At 36.9% G+C, this 20,735-nt stretch overlaps 1 protein-coding gene across 2 annotated transcripts in view; it reads left to right on the top strand.

Annotated features, from left to right (window-relative positions):
- Window positions 1-14,707, top strand: part of PIK3AP1 (phosphoinositide-3-kinase adaptor protein 1) — a 76,307-nt gene extending 61,600 nt beyond the window's left edge. The window contains exons 13-17 of one of the 2 annotated variants that reach the window (XM_063307618.1): window positions 1,651-1,723; window positions 7,894-8,049; window positions 9,571-9,641; window positions 10,776-10,891; window positions 13,477-14,707. In XM_063307618.1, the coding sequence (XP_063163688.1) occupies window positions 1,651-1,723; window positions 7,894-8,049; window positions 9,571-9,641; window positions 10,776-10,891; window positions 13,477-13,543 (483 nt within the window). In that variant the 3' untranslated portion in view covers window positions 13,544-14,707. Of the gene's footprint in view, window positions 1-1,488; window positions 1,543-1,650; window positions 1,724-7,893; window positions 8,050-9,570; window positions 9,642-10,775; window positions 10,892-13,476 lie in introns of those variants that run through there. The other variant, XM_063307619.1, reaches the window with a different exon arrangement.
- Window positions 14,708-20,735: the final 6,028 nt, after the last annotated feature.

The following is a 20,735-nucleotide window of genomic DNA, read 5'->3' on the forward strand; positions in this document are numbered from 1 at the left end:
AGTGTAAATTCTACGAAAATTAATCCTTTTTATTTAGAATCTCCAGAAACATATTGCCAAGCAGATGGAGAAGTTCAGGCCAAATTTATAGTACAGATTAACAGGATGATTTGACCAGGCTGCCACAAGAGTTCTAGTTAGCTTTTACAAACTATACCAACAAGACCCTGCACAAATATAAATATGTAGATTATTAGAATTATTGCTCTCAGAAGAGAGCTAGGATATACATGCAAACCATTATAACAATTATAAAAATCATGGGTCCAGATGATGGTTATTTCAGATTTTTAACAACTGACTTAGGAAATAGCTAATACTAAAAAAAATTAAATCTGCCCTTGAATTTTTTAGAAAAAGATCAATGAAATGACAAGTAATTCTACGTAACATCCATTCTAAGTAAATTGGCAGAAAAAAATTTTATGGATAAAATTACTGTTCGCTGAAAGGATATCAGCCTATCTTTAGTAAGGATAAATTAGTTTGTACTAATCTTTTAGCATTAAGAAAATCAGAAAGAATGTGGACAGTGTGATCTAGCAATGAACTGGTCAAGTTCACTGTCAATATCAAGTGATTTAGTTCATTGAAAGAGTCCAAAAATCCATTCGTCTCCAGTCTCAAGGAATGGAAGTAAAATGGCAAGTGTAGTTCAGTATAAGAGATATATATTGAATCAGTACAAAGTGATTCACATTGGGGGCAAAACATACATAATACAGATCTGAACTAAGATGGTTCCATATGACTCAGTGAAAATACCATCTTAAATGTGTGGTGTTTCTGTAAAAATCCTTGTTGAAGACAATATAGAAAGAGTAAAGAAAAAGCTATTGTTAGTTTACTGTAGCACTGGAGAAGAATGAGGATTAGATGAGAAGCAAGTTCATTAAAAGACTTGAGTTCTATGATGAAGGATTATAATGTTTAGCTGAGAAACAGGGCAAGTAATTGAGAATATGATTAGATAGATAGATAGATAGATAGATAGATAGATAGATAGATAGATGGATGGATGGATGGATGGATGGATGGATGGATGGATGGATGGATGGATGGATGGAAGGAAGGAAGGAAGGAAGGAAGGAAGGAAGGAAGGAAGGAAGCATGGAATCAATTGGAAAAAGTAGATAGGGAGATTTTTGCCCACTTATAATACTAGAAATAATGCTGAATAGTGGAAGATGCAGGAAGCTTTTTTTCCATTGCATACCCAGTGAGGAAGGTGCTGTTGTGTTCATGTCTTGCCAATAGCCTTTGGGCAGAATTTTGGGCCAGATATACCTTTGTTTTGAACCAGCACAGCTCTTTCTATACTCTTAGCACCTCTTCCTAAGCAAATAGAAGAACAGTACCCTGATATTACCTTGTGTTTATCATTAGGGCTACTCTAATGGAGTTTTTTTAAAAATATGAAAGTTAGTACAAGTTTAGATAGGAGAATAAATATTACATTGTCCCTATGAAATACTTGCTAACAAACAGAAATTTTGAAAAGGAGTGAATATCAGCAGTATACAAAATTATCTAGGTCATGAAAATCTCTCTACTTTGTGTGGATTCAATTAGTTCTTGCCATATTTGCATGTCATTGTGAATAATAATGCATTTGTTCAGATTCCTACAAAATTAATTTTGCACTTCTAGGAAAATCTAAGAAGGTTACGTGATAGCATCACTCGACGACAGCTTGAAAAAGAAAAGGCTGGGAAGTGTGCAGGTAAAATCCTTAGCTAACTAATAAGAGCAATTAGCCATCCTACTGGTGTGAAACCAAGGAGATATAATTATGAAACCCATATGTCAATGGCCTGGTCCTGGCAGATACATTTTTGTAAAGCATTTTATTGGGGCATGTAGGAAGATTCACTAAATCTGAGCAAGGTGGGAGCAATGAGGACACAAGGAATACAGTGTTTATGTGTTCATAGAATAATTAGCTCCTTTTGTTTTTAACAGATCTATCTAGCTATCCTATCTATGACATTTGTAATCATGTAAAATCAGAATATAGCTACTATATATCAATATGAGTTTTTTTATCAGAATACTTGATTTAACAACCACCCTTTTAGGAGACATTTCTGACTTGAAGTCTCCCTGAAATAATGTACAAACTATTGCATTCAAAGTAGTCCAGGTGAAGCAATGCATGTACTTAAATTTACCTTAATTTTAATGTTTAATTATGAATTATGCCATTACATCATCTGCATCATTTACATGATTTGTATCATTTGTATAATAGCTTCATTACACAAATGATATTAATTAGTATAATGCTTTCATATATAACAGACATTTGCAAGTAACAGAATCAAATCTTCCCACTGTATGTTACTGCTTTTGTTTTTGTTGATGGTGCAACGCTATCAGTGCATCAACCATATTATGCATATCCTTTAAGTATTACAATTTAAAGAAGCTGTTGTGTCCTGCCTATAATGATGGATAGATTAAGCTGGGGTGTTTTTAGCCAACAACAATAGTGGATGGATCATGAGCATCTGTGCCACTTTTCCTCCATACCTTTCCTGAACTCAGAAATCATCTGGGTAGGTGCTTCATCTGTTTATTTATTTACATTGCTTTTATGCCACTCATTGCCACAGACTCTGTGTGGCTAATAATATACACATATAAAATACCCCAAGAAGCCCCATATACATATAAAAATAAAAATAAAAAATGTGTTTATGAATTATGAATGTTGTTCCCATTGCTCAAAAAGAATAAGATACTTTCAAAAAATTTTAAACATTTGGCACATCGTGCTGAATTGTCCTATTATAGCTATTTCTGTATTTTGTCACAATGAAAAACACTGTTATTTGCAACATAACCTTTAAAACTGTTCATGAGATCAGTGAAAGATTAATTTGTAAAGACATTGTCCATAGTAAGTTAATGAAGCCTTTCTACCCACTCTTCCTCAGAACCTTTATTTTATGAATAATGCTTGTTTTTGAGTAGAAAAATAGAGGCAGATTGAAGCAGGGAGCTTCAATATCAGAATTATATTCTAGTATTTTGAGAGTCCAGGATTCTATTACAGAATATTTTTCATATTTTAAAGTATGCATACCTGAGTGAAGCACCAGTCTTAATTCTCACCCAACGAGTATCTAATTGGTGGCAAGACACTGGAGAAGAGCCATGAATGTTGCTGACATTAAATCCTCTACAAAATGTGTGAGAGCGACTGAGCAACTAGAGTAGGAGAGGCAACATGAATTTGCTAGTTGCGTTCAATAGGAAGAAGAAACAAGAAACAGCAGATAGTGACCAGAGAAGCTCAGCTGGCTATAAGTGGTGCATCCTGAGAGCTGATGATTTCCCGCCATCGGCAGGCCAACTTTCCCAAAGCAATATTCTCACTGAGACTTCTTTAACAAGTTTTATTAAAAGGGAAAGAGGTTAGATTAAAGGAATTTCAACAACTGGATTACATCTGGAATCCCCTGGATCTTTCAGTTCAGTAGGACAGAGACTTTTTCAAGTTCTTTCTAATACCCCTTTTCTGAACTGGTTGCCTATTTCCCAAAAAACTGAGGAATATGCAAGCATCTATTAATGTTTTTCTAGTGACTTCCTCAATCCTTATCAGGCTGTGAACATACCATTATAATTGTAAGTGATTGAGTAAGCAGGATATTTAAGAAGAATAGAAGGGACATAGGCTCCAGGGAGCATATAATTAAGCAAGTTAAAAGGGGGACAGGAAAATTAGAAATGAATTTGTTAGGGGAGTTTGGCTTGGGAGTTTAAGGAAAAGTCTCTGACAGACTAGATTATAAAATAAAAGCTCAGTGATGTTTTTGAAAGTCTGGTAATTAAAACCTCCTTCAACAAAAAAAAACAACTCCACTTAACCAATGATATTCTTGGTGACTTATCTTTACAAATAAATTTCTAATGGTTGCAATTGCTAATGGTACAAGAATTAAATAAAAAAGCTACGGAGAAAGTGGGCAACCCTAAGTAGTGTGTCCCTGTAACTCAGTTGGTCCAGAAATGGATTCATTATTACCCTTGCTATTGGTTGCAAATAATAAATTATAATATATTTAATAAAAGAAAATGGGAATCCATACCTAGCTTCAGAAATTAGAAATCCTTAACTTGCTTTAGAATTTAACCATGTCAAAAGCTAACTTGCTTGTTTATTTTTGATAAATTCCAACTGAGATGGGTGGTAACACTTTCTGCAATCATTTTGCTAACAAAGCAGTTAATAACTTAATGTGTATGCATGCCTTCAAGTCTGTGTTGGGCCCTGCGACTGCCTGGACAAGTTCTTGCAGTTTTCTTGGCAAGATGTTTCTTAAGTCTAAAAAGATAAAGGCAATTTACCAGATTTAAATAATTCATTGTAAACTTCTAACAATATTGGAGGTAATAAATCTATGAACATTTTATATCAATCAACAGGGAAACCACTGTTTCCTGTTTTTCAACTGAATTGTCTCTAATATCTCCTGTAATTTCCAAAGTTCTTCAAAGATATATCACTCTCATCAAAAAATTATCGATTGCTGTTCATCCACCATGTCATCAAGCTTGTGTAAATGCTTATAAAATTGAAAAAGTTAGAAATTAGAAGATTTGGTATCTGTAAATCTCAGTCCTTCATTTGTTAATAGTTCAGTGGTTATATTTTAGTATTTCAGTTGTTTTAAAAGATATGCTAATAATTTACCTGCTTTTTCACCAGATTCCCAACATTTTAACTTTAATCTCTTCAAACAGAATTCAACTTGATCAGCAGAGAAATTACGCATCTGTAACTCAGCTAATAGAAGTGCAGTATAAACCTGCTCCACAGAGTTCCTTACATATGTCAGTCCACAGACTTTAATCACATTTTCCATGTTTATGCTTCAGGTTTCTATTTTTCTTCTTTTTGCAGAAGCATAAAAAACACACACCCATATATACAAGCCTTATATGGATCCCATGCAACTTGTAAACTGGTAGAATTTTAAATGAGTTCAAAATATAGTTGTGTTTGTTGTTTAATGTAATCATTAAAATTATCATCCTATATAAAGAAATGTTGAAATACACCTACTGTTGACTGAGGTTCTTTGAAATGAAATGTTAACGTAATTGAAGGATACTGAAAGCTTCCTTTAATGCAGTGCTTCCCAAACTTTTTCCTTCATTACCCAAAACCACTTATCAGAAAGTCCTTTTTACCCAATGTAGGTTAAACACTTTAAGTCAATTTGAATGTGCCTGTTGTGACTGGGTAATGGGTTTGTGTGTCATTACCCAAAGAAAAACCACTTTTACCCAATTTTAGGTAATTTACCCAGGTTTGGGATGTACTGCCTTAATGGCACTATATATAACTATCTTACATATAAAAAAATTGTCAGTTTTAACCATTATAACTGATATGCTTAGGTGAATAACTATTCCATTAAGCCAAGAAGTGCCAAACTTATTACTAAGTTTGGAACAAGACTAGAAATAATCAAAATAAAAAATAAGAACAATTCCATAGAAAGTCCACCTTATCAGCATCACTAAATAACAACTCCAAAAACATTTAACTATAATCACCAATCAAAGCCCTGCATCTTTCTAAAAGAAAGAAAAAAAAGCCATGTTACCCTAATTTACCTCAAACAAAGTAAAATAACAAAAAGATTCTACCAAATGAATTACATAGAGTAAAAGTTAAAGTAAAACAGACTAAAGGGGGAAAAAAAGCTTTTTTAGGGGCTGTAAAATGCTTGATTGGGCCAGAAATTGAGAGGCAAAAAAATTGCAGAAAACAAAACTGAATAGATTTCTCTTTGGCTTAAGTACATGCTGTTTTCTGAAAGGCAACATAGAAGATCGTATATCTGGGAAAATTGAAAGCTGTGTTCCTTACATTTCACAGTTGAAATTTTCCATGCTTTTCTTTATATGAAGTTCTGGATGCAGACTGCACAGACTTAACAATGATAGGAACTACACTTCCTGGAATGTTTACTCTAGTATGTACAGTATATGACAAGCATCTTGAATCTCCAAATCAAGATCTGAAGAAAGGAAAAGAGAATCTTGTAAACATTGTTCATTTCCTTCCATAATGTTAAAGAATTAAGGCATTCTCTCTAGGCATGATATTCAATAACTTATTCAGTAATTTACTGTTCGTTTGAGGGTATGTTTCAGAACAACACATCAATCTCTTAGTAGTGGCTTTAAGATCTGTCAAAATACTTAAATCTAATGGAAAGAGTAGCAACACAAATGAACATCATCCAGTGCCCACCTATATTCAGAAGCTCCAAGCACTATCTTCTGGCTATACCTATAATTTTTCCACAACCACAAGTTGATGAAAATAGTTACAGGGAGACTGCTAAATTATTTGAGTACACATTGAATCAATCTGGAGTCAAATCGACAAACTAAAAAAGGATATATCAACTTTTTAATTTTTTTTCTCATCCAAAAGTTGTTGCATATATGCAAAAGATATTCAGATAGATGTATATGTGATGAAATGAATTGTAAATAAGAGATGGGCAACATAGAAATTATTAGCATAAATTTATCTTGGGCAATTCCCTTGATCCCCAATAGGGAATTCTTTCATTTGCTTGTTTAATTTTCTTTTGGGTTTTTTTCCTACAGTTTTTTTTAATTTATAAGAAAAAATATAATTTCCCTTGCAGAAACTTACCACTTTTTAAATACTCTCATTTATTTTGGAACAATAGAGCCAGTCTGGTCCAGTGGTTAAGGCTCCAGGCTAGAATCCAGGAGACTGAGAGTTCTAGTCCCTCTTGAGGCATGAAAGCCGGCTGGGTGACCTTGGGCCAGTCCCTCTCTTTCAGCCCAACTCACCTCACAGGGTGGTTGTCATGGGGAAAATAGGAGGAGGAAGGAGCATTAGGTATGTTCACTGCCTTGAGTTATTTATAAAAATGATAAAGGCGGGATAAAAATTTTTTTAAAAATGCCTCCACTGACATATACTATTCTTAGAAAATAAGACTGGTGGATTACTGCTGCCCAAAGGCTTATTTTGGAAATAGGACCTGCCCCTACCTGCCCAGAAAATATACGAAGGCAAGATGAGGAGGGCTAAGGAAGATGGCAACAAGTCAAGGCAGTTTGTCATCACATAAAATGGAAGTCTTGTGAATGGCTTCACCAACCATGGCACGCACTTTATAAGAATGCTAATGACATGCTGTCAACATTCCAAAACACTGAATACCCTTATTCTTGATTAACATCTTATAAAAATCAGAACTAAAGAGTCATTGTTTTATTGTTGTAATATAAACTAAAGATGGTTTAGGGGAGTACTTTCATTTACTTAATGTACAGTGTCAAGAATTGTAAAAGTCAGGAATGTCTTAGCTTGCATACAAAGCCATCAAGATGCGCCAAACAGCAAATATTCATGCAATATTCAATTTTATGTTGTTGTTTTTTTGACAAAACATGATAGTTTGTCAAATGGGACATTTTTGCATGCTGCAATGTATGTAAGTGGTTGATAGATATGCTTTGCATTCAGCACTGATTGTCCATTGTCCATTTTAAGTACCATGATGAATTCATAAAAACTCTATGGCATAGCTTGTTACCTGTGCTGCTCAAGAGTACATGCCAGATTCAGTGGGGAAAAGAAGTGATCAGAACATGTACAGATGAAGATTAAAGCATCCCTGTGCATGGTTTTCCAAAGTGGTAAAGGGGCACTTTGTCTGAAACCAAAGTTAGATGGTTCTACCTATTAGAATTGTAGTTGCACATGCCAGTATATGCGCTAGAGGAGAAACAGTCTGTATCTTTCCAATTTTAACTTAGGAAGATCTTGAAAGTTTTGTCCTGCAGATGCTAACCAGGTAGTGAATTATTACTCTTTCTTCTTAGATTTGGAAATCACTGTACCAGTTGGACATCCTCAAATTATGTCAAAGAAACCAGAGTGTAGCATTTATGAATATAGTCCAAGGAAAAGTCTTTTCCCACCAAGTAAAGAGATAAAGCGAGGGGACTGGAAAACAGAAAGCACATCAAGCACTGCAAGTAAGCAAGCAGTTAGCCAGAAAGCTATCTAGCAAGGAATGAAGATGCATACTTTTGAGCTCAATAGTTGGAATAGTTGGAATTAAAGAATTCCCAGACTATAATTTGATTCTTCCCATTAAATGTATTGTTAAATCTCTATTTCTTTTATTTTTACTTTACTTTTTATTGTACTTTTTATATCCATGTTTATATAATTATTTTATATATATATATATATATATGTGTGTATGTATGTATTTTTAATATTGATTCTTATTTTTATTATTACTATCAATTGCATAAAATCATTTATTGCAATTATTTTTAATTCTTTAGCCTTTTAAGTCATAATCACTCTTTTATATACTATTCTGCTCTGTACCACACAATTATACTCCCTATAGGCACAATATTAAACAATATTTTCACTATATTCACCATTACGTTTAAAATCTTAAACTTATAATTTTAGTGTCCTGAGGATCATGATTTCATAGTTTTTGCTAACATTTTGTCTAAATTTTAGTCAATTTTTATAGCATATGGGTTACACTAATATTTTAATGGGATGGTTGTAATCCTATTTTTCAAAGCTGTGTTTTGCTGGTCAGTGACTGAAATAAAGAGACTTAGCTTGACTCTATGTATTGTGCAATTCTCTACAAATATAGGCTTGGAATTCTGATCATTCTCTCCTTTTGTTTTCTTGGAGAAAAAAAGTTCATTTATAACTTTAAGACTTGTGAAGATAAGCATAAAAATACATGGTGAGAATCTTTAAATTCCTGCCACTCTCACTGCTGTCAGGCACAGAATAAATTATGGGAAATGATTGAATATGTACACACATGCTTTGAATAATATAACTGATTACAGAATTTTGTACAGAATTATATAGATGTTTAAATCGGAAATGCGCCTTTTGTATTGGAGTCATTTCCTTCTTTCCTCAAAATAAAATACATAGTTTTTTAAATTCACATATTAATCCAAAAGCAAAGTTTTGACTTTTTGTCCTGACAGAAACATAGCAACAGCCGGTCAAGCAAGAAGTAGCGAATTCCTCCCACTGTACAATTATTGTCATATCAGATTTGTGATGACTGTGTTTTATGGAGATTTCTTGATTTGTTAGATTAATGCATAATACAATGCATAACGTAATATATAATATAATGTATAAAGTATAATATATAAATTATGCAATTTAAAAATAACTGATTTTAAATTACTGCTTTTTTTTTAACTTGCATGTTGGAGATGGTGAGCAAGGATGCTGTTAATAGTTGAACAGTGACTGAATCTTTTAAGGAAAATATTCTAATTAAGAATATATGATAGACCAAAAGAATAGATTGCTTTTCAGTCAGAGTTGGCAAAAATGGGTGGAAAGAGTCCCCCATTGGTAATATAAATCTAGTAAGTAAGTAAGTAAGTAAGTAAGTAAGTAAGTAAGTAAATAAATAAATGAAATTGAAATTGAAATTGAAATTGAAATTGAAATTGAAATTAGTGGACCTTCTTTTCTCATCTAACTAGGCAGTTCAAGTAACCGATCTAGTACACGAAGTCTGCTGAGTGTCAGCAGTGGGATGGATGGTGATAATGAGGTAACTTCCTTTGTGCAGATTTTCTCTCTCTCTGTCTCTCGCACATGCACATTTTTCTAAATGAATTCTTTGCTAAGACTACAAACATTTATTATTTTGTATTTATGTTATAGAATGCGTAAGTAGTAGGTTCTGTCCTATGGATTTAAAATCCAATATAGGTATAACTTGAAAAATAGTCATGAGAAGAATAAGCCTATTTATTTATTTAAAATTTCTTTTCAATGTAAGATATAGAGACAAATTTATGCATGCCATAAAGCAGCTTTCTTTCATAATGCCCTCATCAATTATTTTTAATACAATCATTGAAGCAATACAATCAACACACCAAACAATTTTAACACAGAAAGTTTAGGTGAAATACGAAGGACTCTCTTTGCTAATATAATCTATTTTTTCAGAATTCTGACATTTAGTATTATTTACGGAAGTTACTGTATGTCTTTCGTTAAGTTAGAGATTTTCTAGCTAAATTGACAGTGAAGTACCCTAATGTGTACCTTAATATTGATAATGCAAAGCAGTTTGACAAGCTTACAGATAAGGAGTTTGGGGATAATTTCTACATCTTTAAAGTATCATTTTTAAAGACAACTCTCCCCTCTCCCGAAAATTAGAGTTCCTAGTAGGAACATTTAAGGAGTTATAATTGTAGAAATATAATTCCTCATGACTTGGCATAATGTTTAAAATGCTCACTTTTATTAATATGTTTATTTTTATTTCGAGTGTTTCCAATAGGTATATTTATTTTTTGTACATAATAAATAATAAAAAGACATGAATTTGTAATTAGCTATTTTGCAGCCAAAACGGAAAGTTTTTAAAATTTCTATTTTATTCTGAGACACTGACTGCTAATCTCTCCAATACCTGAGTCCCCAGTGTAGTGCCTGGGGGCAGTACAATAATGTGCCTGTCATGTTCCCTGCCCTAATTTATGGTATAAATAAAAAGTGAATCTTTAAAAATACAAGATTAACTAACCATAAGAAAAGGCATGAGGGGAGAAAATAATGTCAGTAAAGATTTTAGGTATTTAAAGTCTTATATGGAATTAGAAAAAAATGTTATGTTACTTTCAAAAAGTAGATTTAAGACTGAATGAACATCATTGTCATCCTTATGTAGGATAATGAGATACCCGACATGAAGAGAAATGTCTGCTCTGGAACACCACAGATAGACAAGCAACTTTCCATTTCATCTGGAAGGCCTCCAAGAATACCTCCTCGAGTTGCTAGCAGGTTGTATATTATTATATAATACATTTATATTATACGAAGAATGGATTGGACAGATCCCTATTCCAAGTGGATTAATTCTAAAATAGATAAAGCAAAACTAAAATAGATGGGAAACATGGCGGCAGAGGTGAACAGGGAAACCAGTATTTAACTACATGTCCCTAGACTTAATTGCAGGCTACATTCCAGCAGAACCTGGAAAATCAGGACTGGTGCTCAAATTGTAACAAGAGGTTGGGATAATAGAAGGGATTTCAAAGAAATACAAGAAAATTACTGCATATCTCTAATCAAATACGTACCCTGGCACACAAACAAACATGGTTCTTGACTAAAACAGGCCAGTATTGATCTTGAGCCAAAATACAAGACAAATCATATGGAGGCTGCACTTTACCTTTAAACCAGAAGATATTAGCTACTGAATACAAATCAAGATTGAATCCAAAGAACAGAAATTGAATGTGTAAATATATGCCTTTAATAAAGATTAAAGAAGTTATTTAGGTTAATTATGCTTGGATTAGAAAAATACAGTGGTGGAAAAGGTATGGTTATTACATATGGAAATTGTGAGAATACTAGCAATTTGGGAGTTAAAGGTTTGGACATAATGGCAGCTTAAAATGCCACATAGAATTCGGTGGTGCAGGGATTGAGGAAAGAATTGGGAGATTAGAAAGAGATAGTATAAAGGTGATAACCAACACCTTGAATTGGACCCGGAAGCAAACTGGCACCCAGTACAGCTTGCGCAGTAAAGGTGTTATATGTGCCGATCTAGGGGCACCAAGAATAGCCCATGTAGCTGCATTCTGGACCAGCTGTAGCTTCTGGATACGCTTCAAGGGTAACCCCATGTAGAATGCATTACAGAGGTCTATATGGGAAATGACCAGGGCATGAGTGACCATTTGAAGGGCGTCTCGCTCCAGGAAGGGGCGTAACTGGCGCACAACACAAAGTTGTGCAAAGGCCCTTCTGACCACAACTGCCACCTGCTCTTTGGGCAGGAGTCATGAGTCCAAGAGGACCCCCAAGTTATGCACTGGGTCTGTCTGGGGCAGTGCAACCCCATCCAGAACTAAAGATGGCAAATTCCTAGGAGCTGAGGGACCATTAACCCACAGCCACTCCATCTTACCAGGGTTCCGCTGAAGCCTGTTGTTCCACATCCAGACCCCAACAGCCCCCAGGCACCTGGAAAGGGCAGTCACGGCATCACTTCCTTCCCCCAGGATGCAGATATATAATTGAGTATCATCCGCATATTGATGATACCTCATCCCATGGAGAAGGATGATCTCACCCAGCGGTTTCATTTAGATGTTAAAAAGGAGAGGAGAGAGTACCAACCCCTGTGGCACCCCACAAAGGAGGGGCTGTGGACCTGATCTCTCCTCCCCTATTAACACCAATTGGGACCAACCCTGGAGGAAGGAGGTGAACCAGCCCAAGACTATGCCGCCCATCCCCAACTCCCTGAGCCGACCCAAAAGGATACCATGGTCGATGGTATCGAAAGCTGCTGAGAGATCAAGGAGAGCTAGGATGGATGCACTGCCTCCATCCTGCTCCCGCCAGACATTATCCATAAGTGCGACCAATGCTGTTTCTGTCCCATATCCGGGCCTGAAACCTGACTGAAAGGGGTCTAGATAATCCGCTTCCTCCAGGATCCTCTGGAACTGCAGTGCCACCACCTTCTCAACCACTTCCCTCCCCGACAACCAACACTGACTGGAACTGGCCCTGGAGAAAGGAAGAGAACTACCCCCAATCCACAATCCATGGAGCTGGCTTAGAAGGATATCTTGGTTGACAGTATTGAAAGCCACTGAGGGATCAAGGAGCACAAGGATGGATGCACCACTGCCATCTCAGCTCTACCACAGGTCTTCGATAAGCATGACCAATACTGTCTCAGTACTAAACCCCAGTCTGAAACTGAACTGAAACAGTTCTAGATAATCTGTTTCTTCCAGATTATTACAGACCGACCACCTTCTCAGCAACTTTCCCCAAAAAGGGAAGGTTGGAGACTGGTCAGTAGTTGTCCCAAACCATTGGAATCTAGTACCCTTGGCAGAAATTCTGTGGGCAGATTAGAATGGTGTGGTAATTTGTAGTGGATTTGAATGCACACATTGGGGTATAAATTCCTACCCTTATTATGTTAATTACATTCAAATGTGTTAACTGATAAAGATGATGGTAGTGCATCACAATTTTTTTCCCCCTGTAAGGGCTCTAAGTTCAACATTTCCTTTCACAACTTGATTAGTATAAAGACTCCAGAGTCAGAAAAACATTTGCAGGTTTGGAGATCCAATTCCTTGTTTATTAAGGAGTGAATTACTTGATTAATTTAATACAGTTAGAAATAAGCTAATTCGATAATGAGATATCAGTCAATGATTCCAAATGAAACAACATGATGCTTTTCCTATCATAAATGTTACTGTGAGCCAACTTAAAAAAAACCGTAAGTTTCAAGGTATGTAATTGCTTTTTAAAATAAATGTGTAACTGTAATATGTAACATAATAAACTATTCTTACTTATTTTCAAATATTTATTTGCAGGCTTTTGAGCATTGACAACTTCCACCCACCACCTGTGCCCCCAAGAGGTCGTGATAAGTCACACTAAATATTTTGGATATTAAAAATTGAAACGTGAGAAAGCAGAGCTTTTATTCTTCAGAATGACTTTTGAATGGTTATGCTAAAACTCCAATCAGCATAGGTTCACTCCTTCTGTCAGTCCCAAATGAATAATTTTGGTAGAGTTTACTCTAAAAACTGAGTCAAAGGTGAATGAAGAAAAAGTCAGAGTTTAGAACAAATGAACAAATGAAATGATCATGAAAAAAATGACACGTTGAACTTACTGGAATTCTTAGATGTATTGGTTATAATTACACCAGACTAAAGTCTGGTGTCTCAGTCATTTTCTTACTCATACCTAAACTTCAGAACAGAGTAGCTACCAGCAGATTTTTTTGTCTATTCATCTACAAATGAACTAGGCAGTGATGCTGTTCTGAAAACAGATTTGATGCAGTACTGGGGATTTCAAAATATAATGAAAACTAGAGTTTCTATCAAGCAATGCAATTCATTTGAAATTTGTCCAATTTCTTAGTGATTTTATGATAATTTTGTATTCAGACTTGTCAAATGTATGCCTCTGGTTGCTTTTCCAGTAATACAATACTGAAAAATTGAGGAGGATTTTTCTCTTCAAGTCTTACAATGTAAATCAGAGGGTCTCCATTGTCACTTCCTTTGGTCTTGAGTCTGTAATATTTCTGTGAGAATTTGCCAAGAAGTACTTAGCAAACCATGAATGTAAAGAAACTCAGTTCTTATTTCTGAACCTCAATAAAATTTTTGCACCGATATCAACAGATAGGGATCATGTCATTAACAGGAGAAGAGGCTCTTGCAGCAACCAAATCTCCTCCTCCTTTTCCCATTGTAGACAGACACTATCCAAAAAGACTAGCCCTGCTCTTATATAAGTTCTAGAAGATAGAATATTGGTTTGGTGAGAAACTGTAACAACCCAGCATGAGGTAGAGAGGACTGTACCTCCAACCCTGCAAGGTAGGACAGCTTCCAGACCCCACTTACATTGAGTTTCAAGATATATACAGTATGATACATATGATTTACAATTCTAAATCTCAGCCTTAATACAGAAAAAGCTAGACTTAAGAGTTGAAATTCTAAAGGATAGAACCCTTTTCAGAGCTTTTCTTTTCTTTCTTTAAAAATCAAATACGCATGGAAGCCCTTTAATCTGGCATGCAGGTGTGATCAACTTGTTTCCAGTTCGGTACATTTATTATAGAATTCAGCAGAGAGGTCAGAGACATATCCTTTACTATAATACATATATCAAACTTGGCTACCTCAACTTAATCCTTGATTATACTGTTACAGGGCTATTTGCAGGGACACCTAGTCCAGCCTTTGCTGTGCCTCAATTTTTTGAAGACAAAGGGGAGGGGGTTTCTAGGAAGGCTGCTTTGCAGAAAATGTGTTGGGACCATACAGATTTTAGGGGACAATACATTCCACAGAGACAGGGCAGTTATTTAGGAAGTTCTATTTCTAGGTTCATTCACACTTGTTCTCTTGAGGAGGGATATCCCAGAGCATCCCTTCATGGACTGATCACAGCAGGGCAAGCAGATTCCCTTTAGAGGTGATGGTTCTGCAAATAGCCTGGACCTAAGACATGTAAAGCTTTATGACCAGCACCTTAAACTGTATCAGTAAATGAACTGATAACTAATTCAGTCCCCTTAATATTGGTATAGCACTACTGTAATGGCTCAACCACCATCCTATGGGCTGCTGTGTTTTGTACCAGGTAAAGTTTCTGAATAGCTTTCAAGAGCAGCCCCAAGAGAGTGCATTGTAGTAATCTGACTTTGAAGTAATAATGGAATGACTGTTGCTGAAGCCTTGATTCTAAGAGCCAGAACTGGCAAATCAGCTGATGGTGGGTGTTCTGTAAGACCACGAGGACTCCCAAATCATGTATACCTACAGGTAGTCCTTGACTTACAATAATTCGTTGATCATTCAAGTTATGGCGGTGCTGGAAAAAGTGACATGACCAGTCCTCACACTTACGACCGTTGCAGCATCCCCAGTCACATGATCAAAATTTGGGTGCTTGGCAACCAACATGTATTTATGACAGTTGCAGCATCCCGGGGTCATGTAGTCACCATTTTCAACCTTGCCAGCCAGCTCCTGATAAGCAGAATCAATGGGGAACCGCGTGATTCACTTAATGACCATATCGCTTAGCAATGGACATTCTGGTCCCTATTGTGGTTGTAAATCAAGGACTGCTTGTATTGCTTATTTCGAACACCTTTTTAAATAGACATGATTTAATTAATTAGTTTATTAATTTATATTTTTCTGTTACATTTTTGTAAGAACATCTGCCATCATTTTACTTGTTAGATAATCTATCAACTGTAGTCCTCGTAAGTCTCAAGAAATGAAGTTTACATGAATGTACTTAATTGCCACATTTGTTATTTTACTATGTATAAAAATCCTTATCCACCGATTATTTTCAAATATTGTCTGTGTGTAATCTGTAAGTAGGTGTTTTAATCAAACTGCTGCTTGTTATGTGGTTGTGCCACTGCTACATAATTCTGCTTCAACTGTTGACAAAAGCCTTATTCAGGAATTATGAACACTTCAGCATTTACCATTGCATATTGTGGTTTAATCCTGTGCCTTGCAGACAAATGACATGCTTCTCAAATGTGCATGTTAAGGAAAATGTGAAATACCTGTTTTATTCAATTTGTTTCTACATATATAAAAACTGTTTCTAAAAAGTTTAAGTTCAGCAGGTCCCTGAAGAAATCCTGTATGTTACAAAAGAATACAAAGCATTTACAACCATCTCTTTTTAAATTAGTTGTATGTTCAATTTCAACCAGTGTATTCCCTCTGCAAGAGCAATCTTGTAAAATTTATTAATCCAGTGGGGAGACATGAACACAACCTCCTCTGTGTTGCGCTTTCAAAACCCTGCTGGTAAGGTAAACTGCCTGTCTTACAGGAAACATTTTCACTATTCTGTAAAAATACCAAGAGCATCATTATTATTAAAATAACATGAGGGAATTACTCCTATATATATGCTGTCTTGAGCCTTTGAGAGGTATCTAAATAAATAGTTCCAGGATTATTTTTTCACCATTCATGCAGAGCACATATATGTGCAAAAGCTCTTGTTTAAAAATACAATTTCCAATATATTGGAAAAATACACAGGTTTTAAGGAAGTATAATGTCATCTTTTAATATGACTTCTGTACTTTTAATGAAACATTTGAAGTTATGCTAAGGTGCTCTTTAACAGAGGAGACAATAATGTATTATGCAGTGTTTTCATGAGTACATCATTTGTATGGACTGTCTAAAATCATAAATCGTTTGAAAAAGGGAGTTAGATTCATGGAATCAATAGAATTTCAATAAACCTATTTTAAAGAGAAATATTATGAATATGATAGTACTTTTAAATTATTAGCATTAAAATTAAAGAATGAGGAGAGAAATTTGGCATGAATAAAAGAAAGTTATGTAGGATTGTAGTCAGTCATTATATAGTTGTGAATATGATTGTAACCTATTTCTGTAATAATTCTTTGAAAGTTGTAACTTTATGGAAAGGTATCCTTTTGAGGCGGCTCAGGGAGTTGGGGGTGGGCGGCGTGATTTTGTGCTGGTTCGCCTCCTTCCTCCAGGGCCAGTCCCAATCAGTGGTGATAGGGAGCGAGAGGTCCGACCTTTGGCCCCTCCTTTGCAGGGTGCCGCAGGATTCAGTTCTTTCTCTGCTCCTTTTTAATATCTACATGAAACCACTGGGTGAGATCATCTGTCACCATAGGATGAGGTATCATCAATATGCTGATGATACCCAATTATACATCTCCATCCCAGGTAAGGTAAGTGATGCTGTGACTGCCCTCTGTCGGTGCCTGGGGGCTGTGGGGGCCTGGATGGGGAACAACAGGCTTCAGCTGAACCCTGGTGTCCTGTTCAGACTATGCAACCAGGCAGAGTAATATCAAAAATATTCTTTATTAAATAGCTATTTACAATAAATAAGTCCTTGATATACGAAAAATTGGGTTCAACAAGCCCTACTGGGCCACAACAAAGCAGCGGAACAGGACTTCTAACTGGAACTGGAGGCTGGATGAGACTGGAATGCAAGCTGCTGATGAAGCTGAAGGCAACAGATCTTGAACTGGAACAGTACTGGAGCTGCTCTGGCACTGGATCACTGGATAGCTAGAGACTCGCGTTGGACTGGAAGTAGCAACTGGAACCTCGAAGCAGGACTAGGAAATGGGAATAAGGCTGGATTTGACTAGAAACTCTGGACTGGGTTGAAAACTTGAAGCAAGACTGGTTCTCGGGGCAAGGCTGGATGCCCAGGACTAGGCTGGAATCTCTGGACTGAAGACTTGGGGCAAGGCTAGGAACTCGGAGCAAGACTGGACTCGGCTGGAAGCCCTGGTCTGGTCTGGGTCCTCTGGACTGGAGACTTGGAGCAAGACTGGAAACTCAGAGCAAGGCTAGACTCGGCTGGAAGCCCTGGGCTGGGCTAGATTCTCTGGAGACTTGAAGCAAGGCTGGATCCTCTGGACTTGAGACTTGAAGCAAGGTGGGGAAAGTTTCACAACAAGGTAAGTATGAAACTCCAGAACAAGGCTGAGCATGAGTGGCATGGTTGGACTGCACTGAAGGCACACCACAGAACAAGGGTTTCAAGGCACAGAGATGCTGCAAGGAAGATCATGGAGTTCCACAGTTGGAAGCAAGACTGTGATCACCTGGCATGGTGAATACAGAATCCTCGATGGTGGCAGAAGCCAGAATCAAGTCCTCTCCAGAGCGGAGCAAGGGCGCTGGTTCCTCTTCGGTGTAATGATTGCCTATTCTAATGTACATCAGACTCATAAGCAGGGTTTCAAAGATATCTGATTTATTGAAGAATAGTATGCAGGATCACAAAGAAAGCTGAGAATGATGAAAGCGCGGCAAATTCAAACTAAAAACCCTCAGTGCAAATGAAATCCCTCCCACCTTAGAATCTTCTCAAGTCCACAATCCCAGGTGCTCCTAACGGATTCTGATGGTCTGCGGGAAAAGTCCTTGAACAGAGAAAATAACCCAAATACATTCCATTGTCCTGATTTCACATACAAAGCTTGGTACAAGGTTTCACAGCAGCTCCCTCCCAAACAGAAACGCGTGTCAGCGCCATGGCATGTGAAACGTTACGATGTATGAACTACATTGAAACAGTGAACAAGACATTCGGCAACAGACACTGTCTCCAATGCAGGTAGGGACTCTTCCGCTGAAGCTGCAGGCTTGGAGGATCAGTTGTCTCCAGCAGCTCGCTCTTTGCGTTTCTGCCTTTTATCCCGATCCTTTGCATGCCTGGACCCTTCTGCAGCCAATTGGGCTGCCTTCTCTTTCACGTGCTTTTCTGCCCGTCGTTGGTGTGTGCTGATTGGAGGATTCGAATCCTTTCCCAAATCCTGGCCAATCAGCACCTTGGACTCTTCCCACACTGCTAGCTCCTCTTGGAGTTTCGTTTTCCCGGTTTCAGCCCATTAAGTTTCTATTTCCTCCTCTGACTCAGAAGGGGTTTCACTTTCTGAGTCAGAGGCAGGCTCGACTCTGACACCTGGTAAGACGGAGTGGCTGTGGGTTAATGGCTCTTCTGTATCCAGGACTTTGTCATCTTTGGTTCTAGATGGAGTTGCACTGCCCCAGACAGACCCAGTCCATAATCTGGGGGTCCTCCTGGACTCACGGCTCCTGCTTGAAGAGCAGGTGGCAGCTGTGGCCAGAAGGGCCTGTGCGCAACCATGCTGTGCACCAGTTATGTTCCTTCCTGGATCAGGAGGCCGTTCAAATGGTCACTCATGCCCTTGTTATCTGCCATATAGACTATTGTAATGTGCTCTACATGGGGCTACCCTTGAAGAGTATCTGGAAGCTACAGCTGGTCCAGAATGCAGCCACATGGGCTATTTTTGGTGCCCCAAGATTGGCACATATAACACGTCTACTGTGCGAGCTACACTGGATGCCAGTTTGCTTCCAGGTCCAATTCAAGGTGTTGGTTATCACCTTTAAAGCCCTACATGGCATGGGGCCAAGCTACCTGAAGGACTGCCTCTTCCCCCTTACATCAACCTGTCCCACCCGATCATGCAGAGGGGGAATGCTAAGGACATTCCATCAGTAAGAGAATTCTGTCTGGCGGGGTCCAGGAGGTGGGCCTTCTCTGCAGAAGCTCCCTCCCTCTGGAACATCTTGCCCCTGGAATTGATGTTAGCCCCATCGCTCCTGGCCTTCTGGAGGAATTTGAAGACCTGGCTGTGCCACCTGACTTGGGGTGGGGAGGGGAGTCATCATGTTTGGAGATGACTAGTGCCCTAGAGCGCTTGTTGCATACAAGGACTGAGTTACTATCTGCCATTTGGGATTCTATTTTTATCCATGATTGTTGTTTACTTGTAATTGTATATATTATATTTTTATATATTGTAATTTTATTGTATATTTATTGTTTTATTGATTATTGTTGTAAACCGCCCAGAGTCCCTCTGGTGGGAGGAGATGGGCAGTGACAAATTTGATAAAAATAAAAAAAAATAAAAAAATAATGGGTCAAATTGTCAAGCAGAACATTAATGACTTAGTACATCTCTGCATTTCCAAGGAGGAAGATTAAATGTCTGCTTAGGAAGTGATAAATTCATTTTAAAATTATTTTTAAAAAATTAAGGGAAAAAAGCAAGTAGTTCCTTAAAAGTATATACTTAGAAATTTTTAAATGATTTGTGTAAACTGAATTTTTTTGAAAGTCATTCTTAATAAAATTCAATTTGGTCTTGGAGTTTGGTAAATTATAAATCTAATCTATTAACCATACATTAAAGTCAATTATTTTTAAAAGACAATGCTTGTTAAAAAATCTGGAATCTTTTAAAAGCAAGAATAAGTCCACCAACTTCACCATGAGCTTCACCATCAAACACCTTTTACTTCAAGAATAACAACAGTAAAAAGATTTAATTACGTATGTCAGTATGATATATATGGATTCATAAAGACACAATAAGAACTGCACAATGAAGGAATTTACCAGTTAATGTACTTGCAAATAACTGCTAAAATAAAAAGCAACCTGAGAAAAAAATGCAGAATTTGAAATGCTTATATAAAAGTCCTTATTAGGACTTTTTTTTAATTAACTCAATTCT

The sequence above is a fragment of the Candoia aspera genome, chromosome 6, assembly GCF_035149785.1.
Source record: "Candoia aspera isolate rCanAsp1 chromosome 6, rCanAsp1.hap2, whole genome shotgun sequence".
NCBI classification, from domain to species: domain Eukaryota; kingdom Metazoa; phylum Chordata; class Lepidosauria; order Squamata; family Boidae; genus Candoia; species Candoia aspera.